This window comes from Ziziphus jujuba, chromosome 3, assembly GCF_031755915.1.
Source record: "Ziziphus jujuba cultivar Dongzao chromosome 3, ASM3175591v1".
Taxonomy (NCBI): domain Eukaryota; kingdom Viridiplantae; phylum Streptophyta; class Magnoliopsida; order Rosales; family Rhamnaceae; genus Ziziphus; species Ziziphus jujuba.
In genome coordinates this window covers 8,566,824-8,590,277 of record NC_083381.1, presented here as the reverse complement: position 1 = coordinate 8,590,277, position 23,454 = coordinate 8,566,824, and the positions used below count along the sequence as shown (strand labels likewise).

The 23,454-nt window shown below is 35.8% G+C and overlaps 2 protein-coding genes across 2 annotated transcripts in view; both read left to right on the top strand.

The window, feature by feature from the left end:
- The window catches only part of LOC125423169 (probable leucine-rich repeat receptor-like protein kinase At1g35710), a 27,235-nt gene extending 5,637 nt beyond the window's left edge, over positions 1-21,598 (top strand). The window contains exons 3-4 of the mRNA XM_048476786.2: positions 10,182-11,403; positions 20,890-21,598. Coding sequence (XP_048332743.2) covers positions 10,182-11,403; positions 20,890-21,598 — 1,931 coding nt within the window. The remainder of the gene's footprint in view (positions 1-10,181; positions 11,404-20,889) is intronic.
- LOC107422139 (MDIS1-interacting receptor like kinase 2-like) lies at positions 20,864-23,454 on the top strand. Its single transcript, XM_060816034.1, has 2 exons — positions 20,864-22,599; positions 23,074-23,454. Exons 1-2 carry the CDS (start codon positions 22,008-22,010, stop codon positions 23,106-23,108), a joined length of 627 nt encoding a protein of 208 aa, XP_060672017.1. The 5' UTR covers positions 20,864-22,007; the 3' UTR covers positions 23,109-23,454.

Here is a 23,454-nt window from a genome sequence, read left to right as displayed (position 1 = left end):
TTTAAGCACATAAAATTATAAAATATTTGAACATGGTTAAAATCATATGATGTTCAATCTGTTTTCTCATTCAAATAACTTCCAAAATGATTTAAAACCTCAATTTAATTTCTAAGATATTTAAATACCAAAGTCCATTTATGAACTCATTAGAATTAAAAACTATTTAAAATAATGTTAAACGTCACATAAAATGATAACACATATATAAACAAAAATCAAATATTTATATATGCATAAACCAAACATATCAATCAAATTGTATACATATAAAATATTCGAAGCACATATATATTATACTATATACCCAAAACATTTAAAAAATAATATAACCATCACAATACTACAGATGCTCGCTCCTGCTCCCCTACAGGACCGTCTTCAGACTCAATACGAGTGTTTGTAATATAAATAAAATATTTCTCAAACTCCAATAACCAAATTAAAGACACTTGTATGATTCAAATGTCTTAAAATAATTTATACCGCTAAAAAAATTTCATAAATTGGACACCGAACGGTCCAATTATACTGCGTACCTTTAGAACCCGATATCCAAAATTGGGGCTTTTCACTCAAAGACTAATCCTTCAAAATTGAACCTTCTAATGGGTCCTAATAATATCTAATTTTACTAATCCAATTCCAATTTAACCAATTTTGTCCAAACACAGTCCAAATTTATCCGAAAATTAACTAATTGACCCAAACATGGAAAATTTATCAAACAACCTTCAAAATTCACAAACTTTATATCTACGGAAAGCCCAAGAGACAAGGAACCCATCAATATGCTCATCTCGGTCCAAAGGATCCTCCGGTCGTCGAAAAAACTCGGTTGAAGTTTCGGCCGAACTCCCCGTTATTGTATCTCTCAAACGGTGAGAAATCTGGACAAATAACTATGGAAATGAGCTCAGATGGTCCAAAAATGGTGGGAAAGGTCTATGAGCTGGCCTGAAATGGCCAAAAAACTGCAAACAGCAGGAGAACGCCAAACGACCGCCACCTGCTTCAAACGGCTTATCCAGGTGCGTCCACCAGCAGTTTGGCCTGCAAGGTTGTCTCAAGGTGGGTAAGGAGGTTGTCCAATGCATGCATAAGAAGGGTGGCCGGAGGGAAAAATGGCAATGAACCAATTAGGCGTAAAAGGGTTTTGAAACGACCCAGTTCGAGTCTGTGGGTCTGGAGAGAAATTTTTTTGTATTTGGGTGAGAAAATGGGTATTTTGGAACTTATTTCTAGCTAGGCACACTTTCTCGCATTTATATAAAGTCTTGGGTCACTAACAGATGAAATTTTGGGACTGGTTTAGATACTAACATAAAACTGATATTTAAAACTTTACAAAACCATAATTTTTTATTTGTAACCCAAAAGTTAGCATGCCGCCAATCTATGAACTTGTATCGAAGAGCTCTACACAATGGTATATCAGTCAAACCAAAAATCTTATCCATAGAAAAAGTCAACTTAGCTCCACATACTGTTCACTTGGTCAAACTTGGTCATACCTGGTCAAACTTGGTCAAACCTTGTCAAATTGTATAACAGGGGTATTTTGGTGCAAGTTGTTACACACTATATCTCTTTCACAGCATTTACCTATGATGAGTCGATTAATTTGGCTTTGGGAACTCATAATTTATGTTTTAAAGAATTAATTACTTTGTAGTATTCTCTAGTATGGGAAGTTGTAGTTGTGATTTTCAAATTCAAAGCATCCCAATTTAGGATTATAAATTTCAACTTTTTGCATTTGGTCCAATTAGATTTTTTGGCCAACATTGATTAATCTATCCAGTATTAAAACAAACAAGCATACACAAGGATAAAAGAAAAACAAATAGAAGATCTAGGCCCCTATTAATGACCAGTTATTTAGTTATTTAGTTTTGAATTTTTCTAAATCAATAACTAAATACCGACCTTGTGTCAGTATCTATTAATCTTTCGAGCAAATGGTGAATCTGTATGATGCAAAATTTAATGTGGAGAAACAAATCACAAGTAATAATAATGATAGTGATGATATCCATGGAATACCTGAAAATAAAGTATTAAAATTGGAGACATACAAGCGTAATATTTATGTTTGGTTGTACAGGAAAAGATGCGTGGGATAATTCTAAGAAGTTTAGAGAAAACCGAAATTGCATTTTGTGAACAAATGCAACTTTGATAAAATTTGCTTGACCTCACGAACTATTAATGTTGCCAACGAATTTTAGATTGCAAAAAATTAAAATAAAATGAAATCTGCCAATGATTTTGCCAATGTGATCAAAACATAATTTGACTAGAAATTTACATTAAAAAAATACAAATAAATGTTTTTTATTTTGGTAATACTAGTAGATGTGGGAAGATTAAAACTCAGATCATTTGATACAGAAAATAATGGTTTTTATTGTTGATGGAGTAAACCAAAATTGCATTTTATGAACAGATGCAACTATGACAGAATTTGCTTGACCTCATGATCAACTATTGTTGCCAGCGAATTTTAGATTGCAAAAAATAAAAATAAAAAAATGAATCTGCTAATGATTTTACCAATGTGATCAAAACATAATTTGATTAGAAGTTTGCATTTGAAAAATATGAAGCAGCGTTTTTTTTTTTTTTTTTTTGGGTAATATTAATAAATGTGGGGAGATTGGAACTAGAGAAGTTGATGGAGAAAACAATAGTTTTGTATCGTTGGGTTATCCACATACCAACCTTGAAGATAAGTGTTATATCATTATATTTGTTGTTTTATCAAAGGATAAATAATTGAACTCTTTTTTGTCTTCTTTTTATTTTTTATTTTTTATTTTTTTATTTTTTTATTTTTTTATTTTTTTAATGTCCCAAAGGATATTGAATGTCATCGCTAGGAAGCTCCAACGCGTGGTCCATAAGGGAAGAATCTAAGGGACAAATTAATCAATTTTGAAAAAGAAATTTAATCCTTAATTTGTTATTTAACAAATACTTATTTTATATTCACCTTTGAATCGAATAAGACAAACATTATAAAAACTTTCTACTGTTTTCTTTTCAAAAAAGTTTGCCGCTGGGAGCATTTTAAAGACTCTTTATTTGTCCCTTTTTTTTTTTTTTTTTTTCTATAAAAGCTAGTGTTTTTAGACAAGATCTTTAATAGACTCTTTGCATTAACTTTTAAATATTTAAAGTTGGTTTTGGTTTTTTAAATACAGCGAGGTCAATTTACTTTTATTGCAAAATTATATGAATTTAATTCAATGTATCACAAGTTCCTATTCAAAATATTTAAAAGATAATTTATATAAAAATAAAGAGAGACTATAAGTACAAAAATAAATATTCTACTTAAGGAAAGATGTTGTTTTGAATTATAATACCGATCATTTAAGGACAAGAATGCATTCATAATTTTGATAGTGGCATTAGTTTGTCCTTTTTGTCAAATAATTTTTATGCATTCTTATTCCCATTTACTATGTCTCTTCTATGGCATTTAGTCTGTCATGTTACTATGTCTCTTCTATGGCATTTAGTCTGTCATGTTACATTCTAGTATTTTCTAGTGAGAAAATTACATTTTCAACTTTCAAATTTAAAACATTTCAATTTAAATAATAAATTTCTAAAATTTTAATCCAATTAGGTTTTTTTATTTTTTATTTTTGCTGGCGGTGATTATTCTATTAATGAACAGTTACTTAATTATTTAGTATTGAATTTTTCTTAACCAACCGATATCTAGCGACCTTGTGTCAATCTATTAATCTCAAACAATTCGTGTATCTATTAGATGCAAAATGTAAAGAAGCAAATAACAAGTAATAATAATTCTATTCATGTTAAAATTGGAGATATTAGTACTGTTCATGTTTGACTCTAGAGGAAAGGATGCATGTAATAATTCTAAGACGTTTTAAAGAAACGGAAATTGCATGTGAACAAATGCAAAAAACTACTTATAAATGTGAACAAATGCATGTAATAACATCTTTCATATGCAATTCCCTTTATTTTCCCTACATTTTCTATTTTTATACATTTTCATTTAACTATTCTTTTATTAATTTTCTTTATTTTAACATAAGTTTTTTTATTTTCTGTTTACTCATGCATTTTTATTTTTTTACCTAGTATTTTCATTTTCATTTTCTTCTTTCTTATTATTTTTTCAAATCAAGTTCTTTTTGTTTTCTTTTCGTTTTAGTTTTTTAATTATATCTTGGACTAGTCAAATGGGACCAAGTAAAATTAAGAATATCTAATTTATCAAAAATATATAAATATAAAATTAAGAATATCCAATTTATATATATAAAAAAACAAATTGAGTAAAATTAAGAATATCTGATTTTATAAATATATATATATATATATATATATATATATATTAACTTAAAAAAAAAAAAAAAGCTTGTGTTTGAAAAATAATAATTAAATTGGTCTAACAATTAAAGTTTTATTTCCTTACATTTCTCCCTTCTATACAAAACAAAGGATGCAAAATCACTTTCATCATGCCAAACCAAACAACAAGAAGGATAAGTACAAACTTTTCCATCCCTTTACTTTTTCATCCATCCTTCTTTTTCCACCCTTCCTATTTCCCATCATCTCTGTCAATTGAAGGAGGGATAAGTGTTATATGTGTTATTTTATCAAAGGATATCTACAGGGATTGCCAAAAAGCTCAAAATGTGCTCCACAAGGAGAGAATCTAAGGACAAATTAGTCTAATTTTGAAAAAGAAATATAATCCTGGTTATCAAACAAATACTTCTTTATAGTCACCTTTGAATCAAGACAAACAATAGAAAAACTTTTATTGTTTTCTTTTCAAAATGTTCGCCACTATTTGGGTCACACAATCTGGTGTTTAATTTTCTCTATGAGTGGAATAGCTAATTATTTTGGTAGAAAAATGTTTATATCTCCAATTATATGTATTATCTTTTAATTGTCTCGAAGTTTTTATTTATTTATTTTTTATTTTGTATCTCATCAACATAAATATTATGTGTAATTTTAGATGTGGTTCAATATTAAATTACAAGAAGTACACCTACATGTTCATCCCCCAAAGTTGTAATTAAAAAAAAAAAAAAAAAAGAACAGACAATTATTATGTGTACTCTTTTAGATCTCTAAACATCCGTTTTACACTCACCCAACAACCTTTTTCCTTTTTTTTTTTTTTTTTTTCCTCTCTCTCTATTAAGCAACCCTAACAACCTTTATTAGCCAGTAAGAGTTTGGTATATGTTCATGTATTCTAGCTACGGTTATAAGCGTTCAATGCCTGAATCTTCACAAAAGTCAACTTAATTTCTTCCCATGCATAATAGGTGCCATACAAAAAAGAAAACCAAATGTCGTTATATTCATTTGGGTGAAATGTACTTTTATACCTTAGTTTGGAAAAGTTGCATTTCACGTCTTATATTTAATAATTTGCAATTGAAATCTTCAAACAATTTTTTGTATTTTTGATCTAATGAAGTTTCTTTGGCAACGATCGATATAACGGTATTAAGAGCCAGTATCAAGAGCCTTGCCTTGGTTTCATGTATCATTATGCCACATACGTAGCAAATGAGTTAGTAAACAACTTGGTGCCAATAATATTACTGTTTTTCTCTTTTTGAAATATTAAAAAATCTATCAAGATATTTGCTAAGTAATAATATATCATTAGCTTATATTTGGTTACATTTTTTTTCATAAAAAATTCAATACTCATATATAGGTTATATTAATATTTCAATAATGTTATACGTATCAAAATGCTTATAGAAGACAATTAAAATGATATGTATTAATATATTATTGGTTAATATAATCATACAACTAAAATATGGGTTAGTGAATCTTTAAATTGATAAATAAATAAATTAATTAATGAATCAAATATTACAACACTATTTGCCAAATTTTCTGGTAAATATATATTTGATAGCTTTGGCATTATTATATTGTTAATATTTTAATCAATAAAATAATAATAGATCACTTGGCATTGCTAAAATATCTTGGTAGAATTCTTAGTACCTACAACATTACTCTCAAATCCTATTTGATAAATAGAAAATTTAGTAAAAATCTAATTTTATTATATCTTTGGACTGGTCAAATGGAACCAAGTAAAATTAATATTATCTAATTTATCAAAATATAAAAAAGGTGTATGTTAAAAAAAAAATTTTAGATATAAAGTTAAGAATATCCAATTTGTATTAAAAAAAAAAGAATTTGAGTAAAATTAAGAATATCTGATTTTATAAAAATATATATATATATATATGTTATATATATCAGTTTAAAAAAAAAAAAAGAAAAAAAAAAGCTTGTGTTCGTAAAATAATGATTAAATTGGTCTACCAATTAAAGTTTTCGTTCCTTGCATTTCTTCCATCTATACAAAACAAAGGATGTATAGTTATTTTCATCATGCCAAACCAAACAAGAACGAGGATAAAATAAACTTTTCCATCCCTTTACTTTTTCATCCATCCTTATATTTTCCATCATCTTTGTCAAATGAAGGACGGATAAGTGTTATATGTGTTGTTTTATCAAAGGATAAATAATTGAACTCCTTTTGCCTTTTTTCCTTCTTATGTCCAGAGGATATCTAAAGGGATTGCCAAAAAGCTCCAACATGTGATCCACGAGGAGAGAATCTAAGGACAAATTAGTCTACTTTTGAAAAAGAAACGTAATCCTTTTGAATCAAGACAAACAATAGAAAACCTTTTACATTTTTCTTTTCAAAAAGTTTGCCGCTATTTGGATCACACAATCTGGCGTTTAATTTTCTCTATGAGTGAAATAGCTAATTATTTCGGTAGAAAAATGTTTATATCTCCAATTATATGTATTATCTTTTAATTGTCTCAAAGTTTTATTTATTTATTTTTTATTTTTTATCTCATCAACATAAATATTATGTGTATTGATTTGGTTCAATAATAAATTACTAGAACTATACCTGCATGTCCATCCCCCAAAGTTGTAATATTAAAAAAAATAAAAAACACTCACACACACACACACAATTATTATGTGTACTCTTTTAGATCTCTAAACATCCATTTTACATGCCCCCAACAACCTTTTTTTCTTTCTCTCTCTCTCTCTCTCTCTCTCTCTCTCCCTCTCTCTCTCTCTCTCTCTTAAGCAACCTCAAAAACCTATTAGCTAGTAAGATTCTGGCATATGTTCATGTTTCTATCTACAGCATATGTTACAAGCGTTCAATGCCTGAATCTTCACGAAGGTCAACTCAATTTCTTCCCATGCTTAATACGTGCCATACAAAAAAGAAAACCAAATGTTATTCTATTCATTTGGGTGAAATGCACTTTTAGTCGTTAGTTTGAAAAAGTCGCATTTTATGTCTTGAGTTTAATAGTTTGCAATTGAAATGTTCAAACAACTTTTTGTATTTTTGATGCAATCAAGTTTCTTTAGCAAAGATGGATATAACAGTGTTAAAAGCCGGTATTGAGAGCCTTGCCTTTGTTTCGTGTATCATTATGCCACATACGTAGCAAATGAGTTAGTAAACAACTTAGTGCCAATAATGGCTTTTTTTTTTTTTTTTTTAATATCTGAAACATTAAAAAATCTGGCAAGATATTTGCTAAGTATTAAGGTGTCATTATTACCAAAATAATAATGTGTCATTTTCTTATATTTAGTTACATTTTTTTTTAATAAAAAATTCACTATTCATATATAGATTATATTAATATTTAAATAATGTTATAGGTATCAAAATGTTTATAGAAAACAATTAAAATGATACGTATTGATATCTTATTGATTGATATAATCATATAACTAAGCTATGGATAAATGAACTTTTAAATTGATAAATAAATAAATTAATTAAATAATCAAATATTAAAACATTATTTGCCAAATTTTTTGGTGAATATAGATTTGATAACTTTGGTATTATTATACTGTTAATGTTTTAACCAATAAAATAATAATTGATCACTTGTCATTGCTAAATAACTTGGTAGAATTCTTAGTACCTATAGCATTACTCTCATATCCCATTTGGTAAATAGAAAAGTTAGCAAGAATCTTTTTTTTTTTTTTTTTTTTTGAGAAAAGTGACAATTTTTCTGTGTTTAGATATTTATTTAAGATGGAAAATGTGAGCTCAAGCAATGAAATTCCTACCTATATATGAGAGTTCTTCCTATATATGGAGATACATTTTAAGAATAATTGAAAATTAAACTATTTTAAAGATTTTATTTTAAAAAAAAAACTACTAATTTTCCCTTAACTTATAACACAAAATTAATTTTAATTACTTGTAAATCATAATTTTCTTATTACTTACCAAATAGAATAAGGAGAAAATTAATTCGTAGAAAATTAATTTTTGAAAAGTAAAATCCTAAAAATTAACTTTCCTCTAAATTTTGATATTTTTCAAATAGGACTTACAACTGAAAAGGTAAAGAGTTTTATTTTTTATTATTTTTTTTTTCTGTTTATTTTACTGATGGTGGATTCAATATAGTTTTTGGTTTCTCTATAATTGATTTGTTATTATATGTTTTTGAAAATCTTACATCCAAACAAAGCGAAAAGATCTAGGAATAGGAAGTTGAAAAGAAGATAGAGAAATGCAAATATTTACACTCATGATTTAAAATTCTTAATTAATATCCGTAAAACATGATATGCTCTATTTATAGAACCTTACAAAAACATGCCCCCATAATTTTGGGAACAATTGTAGGATTATCAAAAAAACCTCATATGCTATATTTATAATCTTTTGCTTGTTTATTTTTGTCCTTGTTTATGGGTTTGAAACTTTTACACTTCAACATATGTAACACATGTTTACCATTTTGGATTTAGATACTCCTCTGTTTGTTTTTATTGTCTGTTTTTTTTATGCTAATCTTTATTGGTTGATAATTAGACAACTCATTTTCACAAACGAATTCTTATAAATTTCTTTGTCGTTAGCAAAAGAATAGAGCGACGTGTCACGTCCGGTTTGTCTGTAGTACTACTACCTGATGTGGGCGAAAATAATAATCCAACAACTGTATATGGGATAGTGCTTGGGCAAAAATATGTACGGTAGAGGCTGAAGGTTCACTAATCAATACGAAAAATCAATTATTTAGAGCAAATAATTTTAAATTATAAGTTATTTATACGTATTTATCCCAACACACATAAACTCTAGTTTTAAAATTTTGGACTTTACTGCTCTTTGTTTAAGAAATTACACTTTAATATCGCATATACAATTTACACGACATAATTGTTACTACCTAATTAGTCAACAGTGTAATATGATCCAACTTACAATAAATTATAAATCCAAAATTTAATTTGTAATTATTAGAAAATGAGAGCCTACATTACAAAATTGCAAAAATTAAAAGTACTAAATATAATAAACACTAAAAAAGTAGCAAAACCAACAATCGAAGAAAAAGAAAGAGAGAGAGAGAGAGAGAGAGAGAGAGAGATAGAAAGAGAGAGAGTCAACTATGAAAGAAAAACATTAAAAACATAAAGTTAAAAAATAAAAAATAAAAGAACTATTTTTTTTTTTTTCATTTTCATGGTGGGTAAAATTAAATTATTTATTATTATTTTTTTCATATCGGGTTCACTTTCACCAAAACAAAACTTTTGAAGAAACTATTTGACATAATAAAAATTTCCAAAAGATATAAAAAAAAAAAATATATATATATATATATATATATATAGGAACTAAAAATCAGATTAAATTGTCCATTGGTGCAAAAGAACCCTTTAACTAAATAAATTAATTTATCAATAAATAAATAAATAAATGAATAAGAGCATCTATTATATTTAATATAATTTTTTTGGATAAAATATCTCTTAATAATTATTTACATTCCTTATGGAATAATGGGCATTTCATATAGTAAAGTTTTCAACCTATATAATCACAAACTCTATATATATATACACGAAACAAAGGCAAGGCTTTCCAAGCCGATCTTTTCTAGTTTATCAAAGTGCAAACTCTAACTCGTGATCAACTCCATGGCAACCGTTCTTGGAAAACATCTCTTTGACAAGGTTGTTGTACGGCAACTAAACTTTTTCTTCTTTACCATCATCATCACTCTACTGTTTGTTTCTTTGCTCCTCTAACTCTTCTTCAGATACAAGTAGAGAAGCTGAGGCCCTTATGAAATGGAAGGAGAGCCTTGATATTAACCCATCTCATTCTCTTCTCCCCTTTTGGCGTCTCAATTCCACCTCTGCTTTCGCTAATTCTTCTCGTAGCCCCTGCAAGTGGGTTGGGATCGTTTGTAACAAGTTTGGAAGCATCATCGAGATTGACCTTCCAAGATCTAATCTTAAAGGTACGCTTCGAAACTTCAACTTCTCCTCGTTTCCCAACTTACTCAAGTTTAATATATCTAACAACTCCCTTTATGGAAGTATTCCCTCCCACATAAGCAACCTTTGCAAACTCATTTACCTTGATATGGGGTCCAATCATCTCTCTGGTAACCTTCCATCAGCAATAAGGCTTTTGACAAGTTTACGTTACCTTGCAGTGCCTAAAAATTATTTGAATGGCGCTATACCACCTGAAATAGGCGTGTTGGAGTCTCTTGAGGAGTTGCATGCATATAATAACAACTTTTCAGGTTCAATTCCTTTGTCCATTGTAAACTTGACCAACTCAACAAAGTTGGATCTTAGTAGCAACTATCTCACTGGATCCATCCCTCCTGAGATTGGACATCTTCAATCTCTCACTTTGCTCAGTGTGGCTAATAACTACCTTATTGGCTCAACTCCTATGTCCATTGGAGAACCTAAACCACTCGTTAATCTTTTTCTGGATAGAAATCATCTTTCTGGGAACATTCCATCCCAAATATGCCATTTGACAAATTTACGCTTCCTCGCTGTTTCTGACAATTATTTAAACGGCTTTATACCACCTGAAATAGGCATGCTGGTGTCTCTTGAGGTATTGTATGCATATAAAAACAAATTTTCAGGTTCAATTCCTTTGTCAATTGGAAACTTGAGCAACCTAATTGACTTGAATCTTTCTGAAAACAAAATAATTGGATCTATCCCCTATGAGATTGGAATGCTTAAATCTGTTGTTAATCTTTGTTTGTTTGATAACCATCTCAGCGGAACAATTCCTATGTCCATTGGAAATTTGAGCAACTTAATTGATCTTTGTCTTGCTGAAAATAAAATATTTGGATCCATTCCCCATGAGATTGGAAAGCTTAAATCTCTTGTTTATCTTTCTTTGTTTGAAAACCATCTCACTGGCTCAGTTCCTGTATCCATTGGACAACTTAAATCTCTTGCTCGTCTTAGTTTGTATTCAAATAATCTTAGTGGTTCAATGTCAGGACCCGTCCAGAATTCCTCCTCCGGAACCCTAGACAGCCCTGATCCCAGGGAAATACCACCGAACCTTCCAACGGAAAATCCGGCAGCACCTCCCCTAAGGGATTTACTTACCACAAATTTACCTGCACTGAAAACACACTTCAAAAATATCCCCTTATTCCTCCCACAAACTACAAATTGGTTCCACAAATTCCAGCACTTCAAAATACAGTAATCCAGTGCAAAATAAATACAACAAGAATGAAAGAAATAGTACAACCGCAATAAAGAAGAACAGGGTACTTCACGAAGTAAAACAGCGAGGAAAATCAAGTCCGCTCCGAGTGAACACCGACAACCTGGTACCTAGAGGAACGGAATTTAAGAGTGTGAGATGCTAATCATCTCAGTGAGCGACCCTACTACTCTACACTATCATACCACGGTAATAGGTATATAAATAATAATTATTTGGAAATAATAATGTCTCTCAAAACCCTTACAATTCTCTCAGTTGGAAAGGTTCCCCTTTTAAAACATTTTCACAAAATCCTTTATTCATATTTCCCGAAAACCAAGACATCAATTAAATACCAGAAGCGGTAACAATTATATTTTTAATTCCAATTCAGTTTCCAAACATTTTATTTTTAAAACACAGTTCTGAAAATCATTTGATGCACCCACTATATACCAGTGGCGCCAACAGTACCCAGCGTCCCAAGGTACCGCCAGACAGGAGGTTATAGAAAGAAACCGGCATACGGTCGCGTGGCGTCCCACTGCGCCGCTGCTAACCTGGTGTCCCGGCCAATGGGGGGTGGCCACCCTCTCCGATGGCATCCACAGGACACCCTCATAATATCAACCGCGCGCTACTCACACCCACCTGCGCGCTAATCACATCACCTGCGCGCTAATCACACCCACCTGCGCGCTAATCACAACCGTGTGCACACTAACCATATCACATATACCATATCACATAATCAGAACACCAGTACGTGCACGGTGCATCTAAAAATTATAAAATCCATAAATTTAAATCATAAAACAAATTTCACATTTTTCATAAGCATAGCGGGCATAATCCATCCGCTTGAACCGGGAAATTCTCCACAATTTCCTTATAATCCATACCATAAATTCCATGATTTTCAAATCCACCAACTTCCAAATCCATCAATTCAAATATCCACATTTTCCCAATAGCATAAATAATTTCTCGAAATATCATAATCAAATCTCATAATATTCCATGGGCATATTTTATAAAAATTGAAATCACCAATATAACCAAATATTTTCTTTGAAATATTTGAAAATCAAATCATGCCCAATTTACCATTAAAACCACACCAATTTCAAATCCTCAAAACCATAAAATAATTCCACATGGCATAAATTTGTAGAATTCGCATTTTCTTAAATCCAATAAATTCATAAATAATTCTACAATAAATCCAATAAATATTTGGCACATAGATATTAAATTCCAAATATTTAATTCACACATAATATATTCATCAATTAAATTCCCCAAAATTAATTTGAAGGTGGGTCACTCACCTGGAGCACGCAATTAACCCATGATCCACTACGGGATCAATTCTACGACTCACCGGTGCTCCGAATCGAAGCTCGAGTGATGCTAATCACAGATCCGGTCTTAATTTTCGATGATCGTACCCGACGGGGTTTGAATTTTATCGGGAAGCTTTTCGGGTTTCGGCTCCGCAATTCTCCCAAACCGTCGCGAATTGGTGGAAACGGAAGTCGGATTTGGGTTCAGGAGGTCGAACACTGCGGACTGGAGCTGGCCGGAATTTTCGGGTACTCGCCGGAACAGTATTTTCCGGCGGGCCGCCACGTCACCGGCAACCGTCACCGGAACAGTAATTTCCGACGGTGGCCGTTTGCTGTGAAATTTTGCAGATTTGTAGATCGTGAGGAGAGCAATCCAACGGGACCGACGGTGAGCAAAACGGAGGTCGGACGGCGGAGAAATCACCGTTTGAAGATTTTCGACCCCTCGCCGGAAAACACTCTGATCCCGGCGCGTCGGTGGTCCGATGGCCGTGATTTTTGGTGGGTAGGCCGGACTTGAGGAGAGGATGCTGGGTGTATGGCGCGTGTACTGTTTATCGGCCGGAATAGTGCCGATTCGCGGTGGCCGGCGGTGGAGGGGGAAAAATCGCCGCCAAACTTCGGACGTCCGATCCGGGCGCGTCCGGCGGCCGTTCGCCGTGAAATTTGGAGGTTTTGCCGGAAATGAGGTGGGCAATCTGGCTGGCCGGCGCGTGTACAGTAACTAGGCCGGAAAAACGTGAAAATGACCGGCGGCCGGCGGGTCCTCTCTCTCTCTTTCTCTCTCCTCTCTCTCTTTCTCTCTCTTCTCTCTCTTTCTCTCTCTTCCCCGAGAGTTTTTCAAAATTAAAACCCTGCGTGACACTGTTCATGCCACGTGGACCAATCAGAAACTGACACGTGGCATTTCACTGTTCACGACCCAAAAACATTAAAATAATACGGTATCCGGTAAACTTCAAACGTCCATAACTTTTTAACCACATGTCCGATTTAAGCGTGCCGCTAGTCTATGAACTCGTATCGACGAGTACTTTACAACCATACAAGAGTCAACTCACAATTACATCACAAGAAAAAGTCAACTCCCGGCACCTTTTAGACAGTTTACACTTCAACTTGTTTTGCCCATAACTTTCAAACCGTAGCTCCGTTTTCGACGTGCTACTAGTCTACGAACTCAGGGCGTCATGCACTTCGCCACCGTACCCTAGTCAACTCAAAATTCTCACCGAGTCAAAAAGTCAACTTTTGACCCCCTTCGATCAACGGTCAACGGTCAACCTAGGTCAACGTGCACGGATTCCGGTGCGATTTGGGACGGGGTGTTACAGCCTTCCCCCCTTACAAAAATTTCGTCCTCGAAATTTCCGCACGTCACTGGAACAGATACGGGTACTGCTCACGCATCTGTGTTTCGGGTTCCCACGTTGCTTCCTGGACTAAGTAGTTCCTTGCCAACCAATCCATGCCCAACACTACTTCAAGTCCGGATAGATCCAACAGGATCAGGTCTGTTTCCATCCCTTGATCTGTGAAATCGTCGGGCGTAGTCCTGGCTCCCTGCTGCGTCATAGCAAACACCCAGCCTTGACTTGTCTGCTGGGTTCTCCTTCCTCTACCTCGACTCGATCCTGCAGACGGCTGTACTGATCCCGAAGAAACTCCTACTGGCTGACTCCCCTGGGAACTCTATCCTGGAAATACCCTTGTATGCTGTGTCCGTCGACCTGCTTCTAGCACACTGCCACTACCATAAGGGCAATCCCTCCTTATGTGACCTGGCTGCCCACACCGAAAGCATAAACCATCCATCTGACACTGCCCAGAATGATTCCCCCTACAAAGTGGACAAATCCGCGGAGAACCAATGCGTGACTGCTGATACGAGCTTGCATCCACAATGATCGAATGGCGAGCTGGCTGGGGCATGCGATAACTATCTCTCCTCTGGAATCTGCCTCGTGGGCTTAACCCATCACTGTCTGAGCCTGAGCTATGGCTCTTCTTAGCTGCCCCCTGTCGAGGTACTCCGCTATACGATCCTTCGAATGATCTGCGCCTCGAGGGTCTGTGTATCTCCTCCTGTCTCTCTAGCTCGAGCGCTGCATCCCTGGCGGACTGATAGGTGGGATGTACTGATCCAGAAAGGGTGTAGCCGATGCTCTCTTTTAATCCGTCTATGAACCTCACCTTCTTCGTGTGATCGTCGGGAATCAGGTGCATGCAGAATCCTGATAGTTCTCGGAATCTCCTCTCGTACTCTGTCACCGTCATGTTCCCCTGTCGTAGTTCCTCGAACTCTCTCCTTCTTGCTTCACGGTAGGCAGGAGGACAAAACTCAGTAGAGAAGGCCATCTTGAACTGATCCCACGTATGCCTTGCACGAACAACTGGGCTAACTTCTCGGGTGAAAAACGTTCTCGCACCGGTAGGAAGTGTGCCGACTTGGTGAGACGATCAATGATTACCCAAATGCCGTCGTACCTTCTAGGTGTGGAAGGAAGCTTGAATACGAAGTCCATGTTGAGTTCTTCCCACTTCCACACAGGAATCGGTAAAGATTGGAGTAGTCCCAAAGGCTTCTGTCTTTCTGCTTTCACTTGTTGACAAATCAAACACTTTGATACGAAGTCTGCCACTTCTCTCTTCATACCAATCCACCAATAATACTTAACAAGCGTCCGGTACATCTTGGTACTTCCCGGATGCATCGCATACATCGAGCTGTGCGCCTCCTCCAAAATCTCCTTCTTGAGTCCTGGGATATCCGGAACGCAAAGTCGTCCTTTATACACGAGGGCTCCATCCCTCCTTATGGAAAATTCCGGATCAAGACCTTCTTGTACCTTGCCCTTAATTGTCCTCAACTTAGGATCTTCCATTTGGGTCTCTACTATACGATCCACCAACACCGGTCGTACCTGGAAGCTAGCCATGAGAACTCCTGAAGGATGCATATGCATTAACACCCCCATCTTCTTCAACTCCACCATGAGAGGTAGTTGGATGACTTGGATGTGAGCAAGGGATCCAGTAGCCTTCCTACTCAAAGCATCTGCCACTACATTCGCCTAATAGTGACTTTAACTTCCCTCTTGTGCAACTTTCCTTCTCATGCCCACTAATTAGGTCCACGAGAACACGATCTACAAGTCTTGGTCATAGTCGAACGCTAACCATAAGGTGCTTCTAAAGCATGCATCCTTAAACCAACAACCAACTCTCGTGACTCGATCAGCACTTTAAAAGGTTAGATTAGAACTTAAGTCTAATTTCCTCAAATACTAGTATCACCAAGTTAAGGTTGAGATTAATTCACTTGTCCTTGATTACCCTCCTAGTACTTACAATTATAAAACCCTTGCTCCTCATTGATTAACCAATAGTCTTAACCTCGACAAACATCAATCTTTCTTTTAACTAAATTCATCAAGGTCATGAATAAAATTCTCAACATCCAAATACCATTCTTGAAAACCCTAAGTTTCCCCCATTTCAAATAAATTCCATGAATCCACACCTCAAGCAATAAGAAATTTAAATCTTAATTCTAGCATCACCACCAATACTATGAACAAATCACTAGATCCTTAACCCAATAAAGTATTCCACACTCCTTAAATTCTAACTCCGTCCCAAAAATCATACTCCTTATCATTGTAAATTATCACCAACAATATCAACCACCTTGAATCGATAAAGCACCACCAATACGAACCTTAAATCTCCAAGGAAATAAGATATCAAGATCTTAGCTTCTAGAATGAAAAATAACCATGCTTAAACATCCAACCATGCCTAAGGAATCATCCTCATCTCATTAACCTCATCAACCACCAAGTAGAACTTTAGTCGCTATCCGGAGCTTGCTTGATTCTCTAAACGCTGTCGTACCTTCTCTTTGTGAACGATAGTTTAAGCACGAAATCCATGTTTACATCTCCCTACTCTTACTTATCGGTGACCTAAGTACCTTTATTCGGATCTTGCAACTTCCTTTATCGTGCCAAACCACAATGTTACCTAGTGAGCATTCCATACGTCTTGGTACCCTTGGGGTGTATCGCATACTTTGAATCGCGTGCTTCCTTTAAGATCTCCTTTTTGAACTCAACGATACCCTGCTTTGGATTCTCGACTGGCGATACTTAACCTTAAGTCGCTTTTGGAAAAACCATAACAATAAACAAATAATAAAATATATTTTTCAAATATACCTAACTTGCATAGGCAATTGTTAAAACTCCACATTGAAATTCATATCTTAAAATCCATAGCATAAAATAAAATATGCACGCTTGTAATGGAGGTACGTACGACACCTTCTACATGTTACGTAATCCATGATTCCAACTGTCGCCGACACTCTGCTACCAATACAAACCAGGGTGGTTGCCTATATTGGCCGTCCAATCCCCTGGACTCGTAGGCAACATGATCATGGGGCTAGCTCTACATGGACCACATTGGTTCGCCGCCTCCATATGGTGCAGTATAATATTCAAACAACATACATAAAAATACATGTATGAACACAAACCAAAAATACTTGAATAAAACACCTTTAATTTCAAATACCACTTTGAAAAGCATTTAAATTTTGATAATCGATCGGGAAAATATTTTGACGCCTTGAAATCGATCAACACACATCCTTAGGCAATCATCATTCTTCTCCATGAACGAAACGGATACCATTCACGATGATAAGCTTGACCTTCAAAAAGAAAAGGCATCCTCGACCATCGACTAGGCCATAGGAATTCCCCGTTAGGCTAGATGATCCTAATTGACACCCTCGAAGATTAGAGTTATTCAAACTCGGGCAACGAATTTACTTCGAGACAAACAGAAAGAACGCTTTCACACGGGTAAAACGAGAGATTAAACACGGATAGGATGCACAACAATGCACAGTCCCCTAGGAATACTAGAACCTAGAGCTCTGATACCAACTGTCAGGACCCGTCCAGAATTCCTCCTCCGGAACCCTAGACAGCCCTGATCCCAGGGAAATACCACCGAACCTTCCAACAGAAAATCCGGCAGCACCTCCCCTAAGGGATTTACTTACCACAAATTTACCTGCACTGAAAACACACTTCAAAAATATCCCCTTATTCCTCCCACAAACTACAAATTGGTTCCACAAATTCCAGCACTTCAAAATACAGTAATCCAGTGCAAAATAAATACAACAAGAATGAAAGAAATAGTACAACCGCAATAAAGAAGAACAGGGTACTTCACGAAGTAAAACAGCGAGGAAAATCAAGTCCGCTCCGAGTGAACACCGACAACCTGGTACCTAGAGGAACGGAATTTAAGAGTGTGAGATGCTAATCATCTCAGTGAGCGACCCTACTACTCTACACTATCATACCACGGTAATAGGTATATAAATAATAATTATTTGGAAATAATAATGTCTCTCAAAACCCTTACAATTCTCTCAGTTGGAAAGGTTCCCCTTTTAAAACATTTTCACAAAACCCTTTATTCATATTTCCCGAAAACCAAGACATCAATTAAATACCAGAAGCGGTAACAATTATATTTTTAATTCCAATTCAGTTTCCAAACATTTTATTTTTAAAACACAGTTCTGAAAATCATTTGATGCACCCACTATATACCAGTGGCGCCAACAGTACCCAGCGTCCCAAGGTACCGCCAGACAGGAGGTTATAGAAAGAAATCGGCATACGGTCGCGTGGCGTCCCACTGCGCCGCTGCTAACCTGGTGTCCCGGCCAATGGGGGGTGGCCACCCTCTCCGATGGCATCCACAGGACACCCTCATAATATCAACCGCGCGCTACTCACACCCACCTGCGCGCTAATCACATCACCTGCGCGCTAATCACACCCACCTGCGCGCTAATCACAACCGTGTGCACACTAACCATATCACATAATCAGAACACCAGTACGTGCACGGTGCATCTAAAAATTATAAAATCCATAAATTTAAATCATAAAACAAATTTCACATTTTTCATAAGCATAGCGGGCATAATCCATCCGCTTGAACCGGGAAATTCTCCACAATTTCCTTATAATCCATACCATAAATTCCATGATTTTCAAATCCACCAACTTCCAAATCCATCAATTCAAATATCCACATTTTCCCAATAGCATAAATAATTTCTCGAAATATCATAATCAAATCTCATAATATTCCATGGGCATATTTTATAAAAATTGAAATCACCAATATAACCAAATATTTTCTTTGAAATATTTGAAAATCAAATCATGCCCAATTTACCATTAAAACCACACCAATTTCAAATCCTCAAAACCATAAAATAATTCCACATGGCATAAATTTGTAGAATTCGCATTTTCTTAAATCCAATAAATTCATAAATAATTCTACAATAAATCCAATAAATATTTGGCACATAGATATTAAATTCCAAATATTTAATTCACACATAATATATTCATCAATTAAATTCCCCAAAATTAATTTGAAGGTGGGTCACTCACCTGGAGCACGCAATTAACCCATGATCCACTACGGGATCAATTCTACGACTCACCGGTGCTCCGAATCGAAGCTCGAGTGATGCTAATCACAGATCCGGTCTTAATTTCCGATGATCGTACCCGACGGGGTTTGAATTTTATCGGGAAGCTTTTCGGGTTTCGGCTCCGCAATTCTCCCAAACCGTCGCGAATTGGTGGAAACGGAAGTCGGATTTGGGTTCAGGAGGTCGAACACTGCGGACTGGAGCTGGCCGGAATTTTCGGGTACTCGCCGGAACAGTATTTTCCGGCGGGCCGCCACATCACCGGCAACCGTCACCGGAACAGTAATTTCCGACGGTGGCCGTTTGCTGTGAAATTTTGCAGATTTGTAGATCGTGAGGAGAGCAATCCAACGGGACCGACGGTGAGCAAAACGGAGGTCGGACGGCGGAGAAATCACCGTTTGAAGATTTTCGACCCCTCGCCGGAAAACACTCTGATCCCGGCGCGTCGGTGGTCCGATGGCCGTGATTTTTGGTGGGTAGGCCGGACTTGAGGAGAGGATGCTGGGTGTATGGCGCGTGTACTGTTTATCGGCCGGAATAGTGCCGATTCGCGGTGGCCGGCGGTGGAGGGGGAAAAATCGCCGCCAAACTTCGGACGTCCGATCCGGGCGCGTCCGGCGTCCGTTCGCCGTGAAATTTGGAGGTTTTGCCGGAAATGAGGTGGGCAATCTGGCTGGCCGGCGCGTGTACAGTAACTAGGCCGGAAAAATGTGAAAATGACCGGCGGCCGGCGGGTCCTCTCTCTCTCTTTCTCTCTCCTCTCTCTCTTTCTCTCTCTTCTCTCTCTTTCTCTCTCTTCCCCGAGAGTTTTTCAAAATTAAAACCCTGCGTGACACTGTTCATGCCACGTGGACCAATCAGAAACTGACACGTGGCATTTCACTGTTCACGACCCAAAAACATTAAAATAATACGGTATCTGGTAAACTTCAAACGTCCATAACTTTTTAACCACATGTCCGATTTAAGCGTGCCGCTAGTCTATGAACTCGTATCGACGAGTACTTTACAACCATACAAGAGTCAACTCACAATTACATCACAAGAAAAAGTCAACTCCCGGCACCTTTTAGACAGTTTAAACTTCAACTTGTTTTGCCCATAACTTTCAAACCGTAGCTCCGTTTTCGACGTGCTACTAGTCTACGAACTCAGGGCGTCATGCACTTCGCCACCGTACCCTAGTCAACTCAAAATTCTCACCGAGTCAAAAAGTGAACTTTTGACCCCCTTCGGTCAACGGTCAACGGTCAACCTCGGTCAACGTGCACGGATTCCGGTGCGATTTGGGACGGGGTGTTACATTCAATTCCTACATCCATTGGAAATCTTACATCCCTTGTCAACATCAGTGTTTACAATAACAGCTTTATAGGATCGATTCCTTCTCAATTGAACAACCTTACAAATCTGGACTTCTTCCAAATAGGCCACAATTTCTTGTCTGGATATCTTCCAGAAAATATTTGTCTTGGTGGAAGGCTTAGATGGCTTGGAGCAAATGGCAATTGCTTCACAGGTTCCATTCCAAAACGCTTGAGAAACTGCAGTTCATTAATGATTGTTTTACTTGATGATAATCAACTAGTTGGAAATATATCTGAAGTATTGGGATTATACCCAAACTTGTATATCATGGGATTAAGCAAGAATAAGTTTTTCGGTAAACTCCCTGGAAATTGGGGAGAATATCCAAAGCTCAATGTTGTCAACCTCTCTAACAATAAAATTATTGGTGGGCTACCACATGAACTTGGGAAAGCTACTCAATTGCATCAAGTTGACCTTTCCTCCAATCTTCTAGTAGGGAAAATTCCTAAGGAATTGGGACAATTGAAATCGTTGTTCATTCTTAAGCTCAGCAATAATTCCCTTTCGAGCACTGTTCCCGAAGAAATTGGAATGTTAGCTGACCTTCAAATGCTTAACCTTGCTTCCAACAAATTGAGTGGACCAATTCCCGGACATTTGGAACAGTGTTCAAAACTAATCCATTTGGACTTGAGCTATAACATATTCAGTGGAAATATTCCCTTCCAAATTGAAATTTGCACTTCCTTGAAAATCTTGATCTGAGTGGCAATATGCTTTCAGGAGAGTTGCCTTTAAAGTGGACATTTGGATAAGCTAGAAACATTTAACGTTTCTCACAACAAGCTGTCGGGATCAATACCATCCACATTCCAGGACATGATAAGCTTGACATCTGTGGATATATCCTACAATCTGTTGGAAGGTCCTCTCCCAAACGTCAAAGCCTTCAATGAGGCTCCAGTTAAAGCATTGCAACATAATAAAGGTTTGTGCGGCAGCAACACTAGTTTGAAGCCTTGCCCCGTGCATAAGAGGAATAACAGTGGAGCTACAATATTTTTAGTCATAGTGTGTATATCTTGCACTCTATTTCTATTAGTTATCGTTTGTGGAATATTGTTTATTTCTCAAAAAAAGAGAAAGGAATATAGATGAGCAACCACAAGCACAAATGACTGAAACTTTCTTTCAAGCATGCAGCCATAATGGGAGAAAAGTACATGAAGAAATAGTTGAAGCCACAGAGAATTTTAGCTCTGAATATTGCATTGGAGTTGGAAGATTTGGAAGTGTCTATAAAGCATTGCTGTCAACAGGTCAAGTTGTTGCCGTGAAGAAATTCCATGAGAATGGAGGAGTGGCTGGTAAGGAAGCATTCAATAGTGAGACTAATGTGTTGACAGGAGCACGCCACCGAAATATCATTAAGCTTTATGGATTTTGTTCACATGCAAGACACTCATATTTGGTGTATGAATTCATGGATAGGGGGAGCTTAGCCAGTATATTAAGTGATAATGTTAAGGCATTGGAGTTGAAGTGGACCAAGAGGTTAACTGTTGTGAAAGATTTGGCCAATGCCTTGTCCTATATGCACTATGAATGTTGTCCTGCTATAATTCATAGAGACATATCAAGTAAGAATGTTCTCTTTCATGATGAATATGAAGCCCACATTTCTGACTTTGGTTCTGCTGTAACTTTAGATCCGGAGTCGTCAAATTGGACTCCATTTGAAGGAACCTTTGGATACTCAGCCCCAGGTAATTCTTCTACCAAAGTGGCTTTCATTTTATAATTTAGAATGCATCTTATGGTGATCTTTAGTAACCATATAATCATTTCATTAAAAAAAAAAAAGCATTTTAATCATTATGCTATATTTTTTTGCAAGTCAATGTACATTACCCAATCAAATTTAGACTTTCTTCGATTTTGGAATGGATAGATACATTTTACAGCTTCACTACTTGTCAATCTATAGCTGAATTATTTGTTATACAAATCAATTTCGAAGCTAATGTATTCTTATCCTTTTTGTTTAAAACATAGTTTCACCTATTATTTCATCTTTGAAGAAAGATTTACTTGATGAGACTAGGAGAAGTTGAGAACATAATAAGTTCTTTTCCTGTATTTGACCTGAAATGATAATTAATTGAACGAGAGAAGACAAAGTTTCATATAGAAATACATTACTGATATGATATTAACTTAAATGTGTTTCTTTCGATTAGAGCTTGCTTACACAATGGAAGTAAATGAAAAGTGAGACGTGTACAGCTTTGGAGTTGTAACACTGGAACTGATCATGGGAAAACATCCAGGAGATCTCATATTGTCTTTGTCAGCATCAACATCCTCATCATCAACACCAGCTGTTCATCAAATTCTGCTCAAGGATTTATTGGATGAGCGCCTCTCACCTCCAACAGGGCAAGTGGCTGAGAAAGTTGTCTCCATTGTGAACATAGCATTTGCATGTCTACAACCAAGTCCACAGTCTCGGCCAACTATGAAGCAAGTAGCTGATAAGCTATCAACTCCGCTACCATCTTTATCAGAGCCTCTTCATGTTATAACATTGAAGCAGCTGCTTGATCCCCCAACTTGGACGT

What these genes read in the sequence shown, in the direction of transcription:
- LOC107422139 (XM_060816034.1), top strand. Translation starts at nt 22,008, where the DNA reads ATGACTGAAACTTTCTTTCAAGCATGCAGCCATAATGGGAGAAAAGTA. An exon ending in CTTTGGATACTCAGCCCCAG is followed by an intron (nt 22,600 to 23,073) that starts GTAATTCTTCTA and finishes TCTTTCGATTAG; the next exon opens with AGCTTGCTTACACAATGGAA.